At 45.9% G+C, this 13381-nt stretch overlaps 1 protein-coding gene across 2 annotated transcripts in view; it reads left to right on the forward strand.

The window, feature by feature from the left end:
• LASP1 (LIM and SH3 protein 1) overlaps nucleotides 1-6047 on the forward strand; it is a 40638-nt gene extending 34591 nt beyond the window's left edge. For both annotated transcript variants that reach the window (XM_020879529.2, XM_020879525.2), the window contains exons 6-7: nucleotides 631-734; nucleotides 2975-6047. In XM_020879529.2, the coding sequence (XP_020735188.1) occupies nucleotides 631-734; nucleotides 2975-3148 (278 nt within the window). In that variant the 3' untranslated portion in view covers nucleotides 3149-6047. The remainder of the gene's footprint in view (nucleotides 1-630; nucleotides 735-2974) is intronic.
• The last annotated feature ends 7334 nt before the right edge of the window (nucleotides 6048-13381 follow it).

Consider the following 13381-nt stretch of genomic DNA (forward strand, 5'->3'; position numbering starts at 1 on the left):
AGGTGAGAGGGAACCCTCGAGTACACACACACACACACACACCAGGTCCATCCTTACCCAGGGCATGAACACACACACACACACACACACACACACACACACACACCAACCAGGTCCCGTCCCTACCCAGGGCATGAACACACACACACACACACCAGGTCCTGTCCCTACCCAGGGCATGAACACACACACACACCAGGTCCCGTCCCTACCCAGGGCATGAACACACACACACACCAGGTCCCGTCACACACACACACACACACACACACACACACACACCAGGTCCCGTCCCTACCCAGGGCATGAACACACACACACACCAGGTCCCGTCACACACACACACACACACACACACACACACACACACACACACACACCAGGTCCCGTCCCTACCCAGGGCATGAACACCAGGGTCAGGGCGGTGCTGACCCCGCTGTGATGGGGAGGATGCAGCTGGGATGTGTCAGCAGCATGTGTGCAGACAGACAGAAGCCCTTGAGAAGTGGGGGTTGAGAAGCTTGTGGGGTTGGAAATACATGACATGGTCTCATGGAGGAAGGGACGGGGCTCGGGGCGGGTCTGGGTTTGGCAGGATAGGTCCTGAGCCGGTCCCCCGCTGGCTTCCAGTGTACCAGCAGCCCCAGCAGCAGCCGGCAGCCCAGTCCTATGGCGGCTACAAGGAGCCTGCAGCCCCGGTGTCCATACAGCGAAGCGCCCCAGGCGGGGGCGGGGTGAGTGGCCCTGGCGGAGGGAGGTGTGGGAGGTGGGGTGAGCCTAGGGAAGGCTTCTTGGATGTCCCTTTCGAAAAGACCCTTCTTGGACACCCTTTTTTTGTTTTGTTTTGTTGTGTTGGACAGCCTTTAGAAAAGAAGGCTGGGACAATTCTCAGAAAAATAAAGTAGCCTGAGATAAGAGACCTGCTGGGGCCTCAGGCTCCAGATGCACAAGTGAGGGAAGGAACTGTCAGTGCTGTCTGGAGTGTCTGGGTGTCAGTGCTGGGTGGGTCTGAGAGGTCACCTGAAGGCTAAGGTTCCAGATAGACCAGCCAGTGCTTCAAATACTTACTGAGCATGTTCTGGACAGAAGGGATTTGTTCTGAGTAAAAGTTCACCTTCCTGCCCTCTCAGGAACTCACATTCCAGTCAGGGAGACAGACGAATAGATAAGTGTGTATGTGGCAAAAGGTCATAGATAAGCCCTGAAGAAAAAGACAGCAGGGTGAGAAGGGGAGGGGGCAGCAAAGGGCTCAGTAAAGGAATGAGTGGTGAACAGCAAGTGTCAAGGCCCTGAGGCAGGAGAGTTCTAGGAGAGTTCAGAGATCTGCAGGAATGCCAAGGTGACTGGAGAGGGACAGGTCTGATCACACAAGGACTTGCAGGCTTCCGGCTTCCTTGGTGGCTCAGACGGTAAGGAATCTGCCCGCGATGCAGGAGACCCAGGTTCAGTCCCTGGGTTGGAAAGATCCCCTGGAAGGGAATGGCTACCCATTCCAGTATTCTTGCCTGGAGAATTCCGTGAACAGAGGAGCCTGGCAGGCTGCAGTCCATGAGGTCGCAAAGAGTCGGACATGACTGAGCGACTAACACTTTGCCTTTCAGGCTGCCTGGAGGCCATCATGACTGGCAAGCTGTGCAGAGTAAGGGCTTTGACTTGTGTTTTAAAAGCTGGCTTCAGCAACTGTGTTGAGAAGCAGCAATAAAAAGTTGAGGGTGGAAGCAGGGAGATGAGTTGGGTGGCTGTTACAGGATGCAGGCGTAGATGGTGGTGACTTGGCCCAAGAGATTAAAGGCACAGTTGGTGATAAGGACTGAGGTCACTTCAGTCATTCCATGAGGGTTGTGACCTTTTTTTTTTGGTGGTGGTTTCTAATATTTATTTTTCTGGTTATAAAAGTAGTGCATGAAAAAAAAAAAAAGTAGTGCATGAAGAGCATTGGATTGGGAGAGGTTATGAATCAATCCTGCAGGAATTAGATAGATTACTTTCTCAGAACCTGTGTTTCCTCATCTGGAAAGCAGGATAAGAAGCCTGGAGGGTTGTGATCTCTTATTCCATAGTCTTTAGGGCTGATGAAGCTGGTTTCTGCTGCGCGGTGGAGGGTGGGGGGAATTTGAAGTTTTGTGCTAAATAGGATAGGGGGCCTCTGAAGGGTTTAAAGCCAGGAAGTAACTTCATCAGTTTTGCAGTTTGGAAAGTTCCTCCTGAGATCACAATAGATGAACAGTGGGAGGAGGCAGACCAGGGGAATGGAAACAGAATGTCTGAACAGGGTCTTGGAGGTGGGGTGGGGTGCTGGGGAAGATTCTGATTTCTGATGGATTCATCCAGCCTTGGACCCAAACGGATCCCAGAACCTGGCCTGGGGGACCCTAAAGGCTAAGCCGACTCCCAGAGACAAGTCAGTGTCAAGGGCAGTGATGGTCAGAGGACGTTAGAATCTTGCCTGCTTCCAAGATCACAGTTGGATTTCATGTGTTTTTACTGGACATTTCCTAGAGCTGGGGTTTAAACACAAGACTTTGGCTGAGGTTGGAAGGTAGGACCTGACAGGTACTTGTATCACCTGGAGTTTTTTCTCCTAGGAGTTGGTCTTTATCCTGAACTTAAGAACCAGATTCATCAACAGCTTCAAAAAAAAAAAAAGACTGGTGTTTATAATAATACAGATAATAGCACGCAGGGCAAGTCATAATTTTAAACTCAACCCAGCATGATGTCCACTGGACAGTACTGTATTCCTGTTCTGAGAGACGGGGTGGAGGTATTGTAACTGCCGTCCCTGTTTGTGTCTGGCCCTTAGGAGGTGCCAGATACAGTGTTAATAAGGTGATTGCTCTCAGAAAGTGTGACATAGAGGTGAGAAAACTTGAGGCAGAGCCTAGCCCGTCCTTGTCTCCTAGCTCCTGGTGCCCTCTGCTCCGGGGCCCCAGAGAGGTAGGCACCCTGACTGACCGCGCCCCCACCCCTGCAGAAACGGTACCGTGCTGTGTACGACTACAGTGCTGCCGACGAGGACGAGGTCTCCTTCCAAGATGGGGACACCATCGTCAACGTGCAGCAGATCGACGACGGCTGGATGTACGGGACCGTGGAGCGCACCGGTGACACGGGGATGCTGCCAGCCAACTACGTGGAGGCCATCTGAGCCCGCCGGGCACCGCCCGCCCCATCCGTCTTCAGTGCATTCCACAGCATCGCGTCTGTCCTGGGCGTGACCTGTCCACCCTTCGGTGTCTCTGTTTTTTAAATTCTGCAACAGCTTGTTTGTCCTCCCCCTCTTCCAGCTTCTTTTGCCAACCGAAGCCTTGTTCTGCCACTTTCGCAGCTCCCCTTCTGGCAGGTTTTTCCCTTGACCAACTTCTTGGTTTTCTCTCTGGATGGAACACATGTGAACTGCTCTGTGGGAGGCCAAGGCCTGTGGGGATGGTCTGGGTGGGCGACCCGTTGGCTCCCAGGCCTCTGCCTTCTCTCTTTTCTGCCCCTCAGCCCCTCCTGCCCACCTCCTCATACATCCAAACATTCCAGGACTGAGGTGAGCCCCAGACCCCCAGGACTCCCAGAGGAGGGGCTCCACACATTCCCAGGAGTGGGACCCTGCTGCCCGTGCCCTGGGATGGGGGTGGGGGTGGGGAGGGTGCTGCTGTTGTGCCAGTGAGGTGGGCTCTGCCTCTGCGTCTCAGATGGGGCTGCCGGCCCTCCAAGAGGTCCCCTCACCACCGTCTTCCCGCTCACGGTGGACAGAGGCGGTAAAGTTCCTGCTTTGGTGTTCATTCATCCTTCCCCACGGTTCCTTTTCACACTGTGATTTCGCTCTCCTGCTCACCCGGGCCTGGTGTGGGCCAGGAGCTGGAAGCTCGGCTTGGGTCCGCGTCTCACCTTTCTGCTTTAGGGACAGCTGCAGGAAAGGGGAACGGGGTGTTCTCTTCACAGCCCTTTTCTCTCCTTCCCACTGAGTCTCCAGGATCCCTGGCTTGCCTCCTCCTGAAAGATGGGGCAAGGAAGCCTCAGGCCTCTCAGCCGTGCAACCCAGCCCCTGAGACCTAGTTAGATGGGCCGCTCCTCCTGGGAAGGCAGCTTGGGGCCTTCCATGGCCTCCCCTCATCCTACACCACCTGATCTGACCCCAGGGGGACTGGACTGTTCGAAGCCACAGCCCGCTCTGCATCTCCATGACTTCCTTGAGGGGGAAGGAGTGGGTGTCTGCAGGTGTCTGTGACAGGCGAGTGTGCGAGCGAGTGTGAGAGAAGCAGCCAGGCTGTGGACTTTCAGGAGGGTGCACAGAGGGAGGTCCTTGAGGGAGATAAATTCCTTATGTTTTCTTTGGAATGAGAATCCCTCCTTTCCTTCTATCCCTGGATGGAGGAAGCCCACCACCCCACTTTCCAAAGTGCAGAAGTGAGGAGGGGGTGTGTACCTGACGGAGGCTGATGTTGGGGCCTGTAGCGTGGTGGAGGAGTGGGGAGAGGAAAGACTTCATGACTCCAGGCAGATACTTTCCCCCCATGTCTGTGTCCTGGGCTGTAGATAGGGAGCCAGGGGACCCTGTGTCACCTACACTGAGTTCTCCCATCTTCCTTCCCACCCTGCCCTTCCCCCAGCTGGCCCATTTACCTAAAGTCTCCTTGAAATAAAGGGAGAGAGGGTCCCAGGGCTACGAAACTGGAAGCGCAGACCCGAGTTGAGGAAGGGAAAGATGGTGCTATCTCCAAGTCCCTTCTCTCACTCATGGGTGGCTGTGACCACCCTTGCCTGATTTTATTCATCTCTGGGCTTTCCTGTCACCCTTCTGGGTCTCCCCTTCCCATATTTACCCCAAGGCCACTGACTCAGGCCCTGTTGTTGCCATCTTTGCATCCTTGTGCCCTGCAGGAGATGGAGGGGCCTACAGGCATGTTTAACATCTAGTCCTCACTGCTTGTGAGCTGGCTTGGGAATATTTACCCCAGATCAGAGGTTTGAGCCCCTGCCTGACTGACCAATCTCTTTCCCTCCTTGGCCACAGCCACGGTGAGGGTGGGTGGAGAGTCTTATATTGGGCAGTGTGGGGGATGAGGGAGGCAGAGAAGGAACGATTTTGGGAGCCGTGGGCAGACGCTAGTCCATTCTATTTCCTCTTAATCTCAAAGCACAATGTGGATTCTGGGACCAAAGGTCAGAGAGACATACCCTGTTGGAGAACCTGTGGTTGGCAGGGAAGTGAGAAGCTGGGAAGAGGGGCTGGAGAGCAAGAAGTAGCCTGTTTTCACTCAGCTTAATTTTTCTTCCAAAACAAGGCAAGCCAGCCACTGGAATCTTGCTGCCAGCCCTTGGTTCCTCCCATCCTAAAAATAGGGGACCTTTTCTTACACACCCCCAGAGAGAGGAGGGACTATCACACTGGTGCTGAGGGATCTAGGGGCTGCTGAGAGTCCTTATTCCTTTCCAGAATCATCCATCCCTAGCAGAGCACAGAACCTGAGGGCTGGACCAAGTCCCTGGTCTTTTCTTACAGTTCACAGAGGGTTGTTTTTTTTTAGCCAATCTAATCCCAGGAAAGAAGATGCAACAAAGCTAGAATGTGAATATAACTTTAGTGGACCAATAATAAAATGCAAGAAGCCCAATGGTGAGAAAAGTGAATTCTCTCAATATTGCTTCCTGTTTTCTTCCTCATGTCCCTCCAGGGAAAACTACTTTATTGCTTAATTTCTGCCTTTTCCCCCTCACATATGCACTTTTGGGCCTTTTTTTTTTTTTTTAATAGCTGGAAAAAAAATACCACCCCACAAACCTGTATTTAAAAAGAAATAGAAATGATCACATGGAATTTGCTTCTGTCCAAACATTTCATCTGTGTGTGTGTGCGTGCGTGTGTGTGTGTGAAGCCGTCCATTCATCTTTTTATATGGGGTGGTTGTCTTTTCTTGGTCTGTTTTGGTCCCCTCCCTCGTGGGCTTGTGCTTGGGATCAAATCTTTCTGGCCTGTTATGATTCTGAACATTTGACTTGGACCACAAGTGAATCTTTCTCCTGGTGACTCAAATAAAAGTATAATTTTTACCTGCGGACTTGGCTTGCTCTCTCTGGTCTTCAGGTGGTGTGTGTGTGTGTGTGTGTCCTGTCTCCTTGGGGGCATTTTAGACACACTTTTTTTCCCCTTTGACTTTATGAACAGCCCTATGAAAGAAGTAACTGCTTGATATCCATCTTACAGAGGGGGTTCCCTGAAGCCCAGGAAGGCAGTGGTTTGGTGGGAGTCATGCCAGCTAGTGGCAAGGCTGGAGGTCTCAGGACCCCAATGTGATGCTCCTGGCCTCCTGCCGTGACCTTGACAGGAACCCTGCACCCACACGCTTTGCCCTCACCTCACAGTATCTCCCAGGCTCAGTTCTTTGCTCCAGGTGCATTGGGTCTGAACTTTGACCAGGTCAGGCAGCCTGCCTCCCCTCTTCTGCCCGGTTGGGAAAAGGAGGTGGCAGAGAAGGAATCCAGATCCTTTGTCCGCAGCTCGGGGGCCACCAGTCAGCCTTGTGCTGCGGCCTTGTGGAGAGCGGCGTTCTTCATCCCGGGCGCAGAATTCAGGCTTCCCCTGGCTTCAGGATAGCAGCAGGGTGGAGAGGAAAAGGGCTTTCCCCAAAGTGAGAGCCTTTGTGATCAGGAGATGACACGGCTGCTCCGAGCAGCTGAGGCAGCTCTGGGTGGGATAATTACAGATGGTACTGACACCACGGGAGGCCTAATGTGTCCCCAGTAGCAGACATTGAGTTGGCAAATCTTGCCTCCATTGGCCTGCCCCTGTTTGCTGCAGAGCTGTAGCCCCCTCTCCCCAGGAGGCTTCATTCATTCCCCTTTTCCGGACAGTGCTTGGGAGGGAACCAGTGCCAAGTCTCCACTCCCAACTCACAGGAAGCTCTTGCTCTGCCTCCTTATGCGAACCCACGCAAGCAGTTTCTAGACTCCCTTCTAAAGCAGCCTAAGTTCCTGAGGCTTAGCATGACGAAGGGGCTGCTGTTGCCCCCATCCTGTGCCCCTCAAAGGAGCTAGTTAGGGTGGAGCCAAGGACACTAGGCCTCAGAGGTGTCACAGGGAACTTGCTTTTTTTTTTTTTTTTGCTTTTGTTTTTTAATTTAATAGTAAATAAGGCAAAAGGCATAATAAAAACAAGGCATAACTACCCACCACCCAGCTTAAACTATGAAACATCAATTCTTTCCCCTCAGAAAAAGCCACTTGGAAAATAAGAAAAAGATATATATGTACAACTGAATCACTTTGCTGTACAGCAGAAATTAACACAAAGTTGTGAATCAACTCTACTTCAATTAAAAAAAAAAAAAGGTCACCTGAGTTGCATTTCTAAACACTTAACTGCACAGGGATGGGCCTGACGGAGAGTTCTTTAGTGCCCTCTCTGGGTATAACACTGCAATGAGCTCTGAAGAGGATATAAGAGAGGATAAGGATGTGGGAAATGACCACAAAGAGATAAGGAATGGTTGGAGGAGAGGCCTCTGATGCTCACAGGCATAGGAAGGATCTGTGCAAAATGCAAGCTGAGAAGCGCAGGTGGACCTGAGGGGATTTCAGATTGACAGGGTGGGCCGGTCTGGGGCGACAGAAGAATGTGGATTCCGGAGTGCACAAGCCTAGTTTTGAATTGGTCTCTGGCCTTTCCAGTGAAACATTAGGCAGGTTACTGATCATCTCTGAGCCTCATCTATAAAAGACTTGCAGGGAGGTTGAAATTACACCACGAATGCAATATCTGACACAATATAGGAATCCCGTTAAGTCTCAGCTCCATCCCCTTGAGATGCCATCTGAAACACACGTGAGACCTTTGTCCTTGTCCCTCCATAATCTGACTGCAACGTGCCAATGGCCCACCCAGCCCCCAACCATCATTTTGAGTTCCTTTGCTAAGGATTCATGAGAGGAAAAAGAGAAGAAAAGCACTCAGAAGGTATCATTCTTTGGGCACCTGGATACAGGTCAGATCTCTTCCCTATTTCCATAATATACAGACTCCATTTAGATACAAAGGGTAGGATTGGGTTCCTGGGGAGAAATTGAGCCTCTTCATTTCTGCCTGGTCTAAATCGAGCAGTTCCTTGGTTACCCGCTCCCGAGCTTTCTGATTGGTTGGGCGAAGGAGGGGAGCACGGGGGCGGGTAGTAAGCTGCCGATGGAGCCGCAGTATCCCTTAGTCTCAGGCACTGGAAGGGGGAGGGGGAAAGGAGGGCTAAGCTATAGAGGGAAAGGGGAGCCATTTCTCTCCACTGGCTGCAGTCTCCGTGCTCACATTTCCTCGGAATCCAGAGGCTTCCTCGGCCAAGGACTCCACAATGCTGGATATTTTCATCCTGATGTTCTTTGCCATCATAGGCCTGGTCATTCTGTCCTACATTATCTACCTGCTTTAGGGACCCGAAGCGGCGGCGTGGAGCCCACAGCTCAGGGGGGAAGGATGAAGCTGACTGGCGGAGCATCCTGCTTGCTGACGCACCGGTAGATTTTTGCTTCTGGTCATTATTTCGGGTATTGATTCAAAAACAAAATTACAAGGGATCTTGTTTTCCAATTTTTTTTCTCAGATGCACTTATGTTGCATTTCCCAGACCACTCTGAAAAGAATAAGAAATGCCAACTTCTTTCTTTGAGACCTAATTTAAAATAATGATTTTTAAAATGAAAATAAAACCCACAATCAAAGGATTTTTAGGTAGAATGGATTGGGAGTGGTGTGCATGGTGGGAGGAACTATTATTTCCTAGTTTTTTCTTCAAGTTAGGTGCTCAAACTCCACTTTGTCCATTTTCTCCTGGTAATTAAAGGTTAAAAACATCTTTATGTCAGTAGAGTGGCTTACAATTATGCTTGCATAATTGCATTAATTAATTAACTAGTAACTCATTCTAACTTGAGGATGAGATAGCAAATGAAATTTACTTGGGAGTGGGATTTGGGGAAGATGTCAATTCTTCCCCGACTGTGGGGTTTGGCAGAGAGAGAAACTCCCAATGTCGGGAGCTGATACCTTTGTATTCCCATCTGAGCCTTGCTTTTTCTGGGTTTCCCACAGCTCCTGGATTCCAGTCCAACAAGAGGCCTCTTATCAACAGAAATCCTGCTGCCCAGCAGACCTCTTCTAAAGCTTTCCGGATATGGTTAACCCCTGTCCAGCAAGCGGATTTTTAGAGTTCAGAGGCAGAAGCACTCGGCTGGGACATCGGGAATTCATGGGCATGGCTGGCAACTGCTGCGTGCATTTAAGCTGTAGATGGAGGATGTTGAGAAAGAGCTAAAATGTAGACTCATTAAAGTTACCATGGAGAACTGCTCAAAAATTCATTTGATAGTGTTCCCTTAGGTCTTTTTTTTTTTTTCCCCTTAGGTCTTAATTACAACTTCATATTAAGCTAAATTATGTTCTTTTCTTGCTCACATGAAGGGTGTTCCCTTGTAAGTCCAAGAGCATGTTGTCTATCTTCATCTATGAAGTAGTTGCTTTATCACTCACTGACTTTAAAGATTGCACAATCTGGGTTTGTGTGGTTTCCGTGTCTCACTCTATAGAAGGAACTTGTCATTTGAGTTTTTAAGATTTATCTTCCCCACTTCATGCCCCTTGGGCTCCAGCTTCTCATTTAAGGAGAGCAACAGTCCTCATTCTTTCTGCATACCTGAATTATAAATTATTGAAACAAAATGGCTACACTTGTTATTTGGGAAAAACTCTCTTACCCTCAAATAAGTGTGTTTTGTGTTTGTTTCTTTTTTTTGTATTGCCAAATGTTCTCTTTCTAAAAAAACAAAAGCAAAAAACTTTCAACATTTATTTCTCTGTCCAAGTAGGGCTGAAGAAACCATGTATTTGAGGGTCCAGGTAGAATTGGGCTCCAAATCTGCAGTATCTATTTCTTTGAAAAGTCTGTCATGATTGTTCTACATTTGATTTTTCTTTCTGGCTTATAAATAAACAAGGAGAGAGATTAGCCTAATAGTTTTATTTATAACATTATGTTTAATTTCCATGTTTTAAAAAGAAAATTGAGAAGAAAAAAAAAAGAGAATTGAGGAAGTATAATATACGTCACACCATCTGGCCAAGAAAAAACACTGTTCTAGGAACTTGTCTAGGCAACAAATTATGTGATCTTCAATAAGTCACTTAACCTTTGAAAGTAAGTCGCTCAGTGCCTGAACTTTGCAAACCCATGGAGTATACAACCCAGGCCAGAATACTGGAGTGGGTAGCCATTCCCTTCTGCAGGGGATCTTCCCAACCCAGGAATTGAACCCAGGTCTCCCAGATTGCAGGCAGATTCTTTACCAGCTAAGCCATCAGGGAAGCCCACCTAACCTTTGGGCTTCAGATTATTCTGATAAAAGAAATGGTTGGACTGGAAAATTGTTTATGAGCTTTTCCATTTCAAAATTCTATAATTCTAGGATGGAAATTCCATCTTTGAGCATAGAAGTCCCACAAAACAAACTCTTTTATACTTTACCAGGAGTCCGCTTTTCTGCTCTCCCCAAATGACATTTTATAATGAAAACTCACCTGCAAAACTCTTTTTGGGTACCAACAGCCACATTGTGAGGAGAAAATGAAAATATTTATTTACCCCCAAACATATATCAGCGATAATTTGCCTAAGCTGTTTAAGGAATATTAACAAGTACACTATGAGGTGGTATGTAGCAAAATGAGGTAAGCTGAGAGATATACTAATGGGGAAAGCATGGCTCCGAACATTAATATATTCAGGGATGATCTTCAGTTATTTGGAGTCCTTGATATAACATTTCCCACTAAAACGTTCCTCTAACTCTGGCATAACCTGTGTTTCAAACTAAACTTTGTACTTCAAGTCAAGAGAGCAGCTTTAGGTCCTTTCCTAGGTAAGTAGGGCAAGTGTCAATATTTTGGAGTGGTCCAAGTTACACAGTTAATTATGGTAATGTTGATCTTCATGGTATATATATAGTCTCTAACCAGGCTCCCTCTTAAGTCTTTTATGAAGTCAAGGCTCTTCAATCTGTATCCCTATCGTTTCAGTTGTGTCAGAATCCTTGCAACCCTATGGGTGTAACCTGCCAGACTCCTCTGTCTGTGGGGATCCTCCAGGCAAGAATACTGGAGTGGGTTGCCATGCCCTTCTCCAGGGATCTTCCCAACTCAGGGATCAAACCCGTGTGTCTCTCTCTCTTTTTTTTTTTTTTCATTTATTTTTATTAGTTGGAGGCTAATTACTTTACAATATTGTAGTGCGTTTTGCCATACATTGACATGAATCAGCCATGGATTTACATGTATTCCCCATCCTGATCCTCCCTCCCACCTCCCAAACCCGTGTCTCTTATGTCTCCTGCATTGGCAGGCAGGTTCTTTACCACTAGGGCCACCTAGGAAGGCCATACAAAGTTGATATGACTAATCAATTCAGTGAAAACAGTCAGCCAATTTCAGTTATACACCAGTGATATTGGGCACAATATACAGACAGATCATATTTTCAATAACTTGCAAAATATTATGGTTTTAAAAAATAAATAATTACATTTTGGAAGAAATTTTATGACTTTGTGTCCATATCCATGCTATGTCAGTTTATAACTTGAGTTTTCCTGTGCTCATTTCGGTAAAAGTTTTCTAAATTTCACATTTAAATTATTTGTGTATTGTCATCCTAAAATAATAAAACACTGCAAAAATTACTTTTGTAATACAAAGTTTTCTTTAGATCTTATAAATCTGTGCCATAGGGCAATCACTTCCTATAAAAATGGGGTTGAAATTTTACTACATATCAATGTACTAAAACATCTCTAAATAATGCAGATTACTAAAAAAATTAATTGGTATAAAATTGGCATAAAATTAATTGGCTAAAAATCATTATATTAATACTTGCTTTCTTGATTAAAAAAATAAGGGGTTTAGGTGTAAAATAATATATTTTATGTTAGGAGAAAGAGAATATATTTTAGGAAACAGTTAAACAATGGGAAGATATTAATAAATGTTACTAAATTGGAACCACCTAAAACTCATTGGGTATTTTTTATAAGAAATCCAATCCAAACTTTCTGAGTTTGAAACTTGGCATGACATGAATTATTAAATCTCAGAAAATTTGTTTTCTTTTAAAAAACTTAAAATTAGCACTGTTCAAACTTTAAAATCCCTTAAAAGTATCACTTTAGGGCTTCCCTGGGGGCTCAGAGGTAAAGAATCTGCCTGCCAGTGCAAGAGACACGGGTTTGATCCCTGGTCTGAGAAGATTCCACATGCCAAGGAGCAACTAGGCTTATGTGCCACAACTATTGAGCCTGTGCTCTAGAGCCCGGGAACAACTACTGAGCGCACGCACCGCAACCACTGAAGCCCTTACACCATAGAGCCGGCGCTCCAACAAAGTGTGGCCCCTCGCTTGCTGCAACTAGAGAAAAAGCCCACTTAGGAACCAAGACCCAGCACAGCCAAAAATAAATGAAATTGAATTTTTAAAAAGCATCATTTAACTTTACATTATCTTTTAGAAATGAGAAAATTTCCCTTAATAAAGTACTTAAGCATAAAGTGGGAAAATTGTCTTTGTAAACCATATGCTATGGCTTTATCACAGACCAAATGTTTAAGCCTAGAATGCCCTTTTCTAATTAGCTTTGCTTCCTTATATTTTAAGTAAAAATAAAATCAAAGTCATATATAAAGGGAGAGACAGAAAAAAGTCATTGACACAATTTCCCTTATAAACTAAAAAACAACTGCTAAGGCAGACACATTTTTTAGAAATATTTAAGAACTTCTTTGTTTTAAAAAACACTAAGAGCTTATCATAGGAAATTGCAGGTAATGCACAATAATCACATATTTTGTTGTTTGAAATTAGTATTGAACTATGACAACTACAATTGTAGTATTTTAGCAGTAATTGGAATATCAATTGCTTGGGAGTGAATTAAACAGCAAATAGTATAGAATACTGTTCTGCTTATAGATTTATTATTCAATTTAAGAGTTGTTGCTAGTAAATGAATTTATACACGAAAATATTAAGCATAAAACACATAAATAAATATATAGTACATAGCTAATTGAAGCATTATTTTGTATTAAGACGTTTAGTTTTTTTATCATGGTAGAGCTATAATTAACAGCTTAAATAAAAATAAGTTCTTCCACATGAAATAATTTAAAGGAATTACAAAACAAATATTTTATAATAACTACAAATGGAGTATAATCTTTAAAATTTGTGAATCATTATATTTTACACCTATAATTTATATGTTATACATCAACTTAATTTAATTTGTAAAACAGAAAAAAAATTTTAAAGGCATTACATGCTCAGTGGTTTGCATAAAGACAAACTCTGAACAAGTTAGA

Source organism: Odocoileus virginianus, chromosome 17 (genome assembly GCF_023699985.2).
Source record: "Odocoileus virginianus isolate 20LAN1187 ecotype Illinois chromosome 17, Ovbor_1.2, whole genome shotgun sequence".
Classification (NCBI taxonomy): domain Eukaryota; kingdom Metazoa; phylum Chordata; class Mammalia; order Artiodactyla; family Cervidae; genus Odocoileus; species Odocoileus virginianus.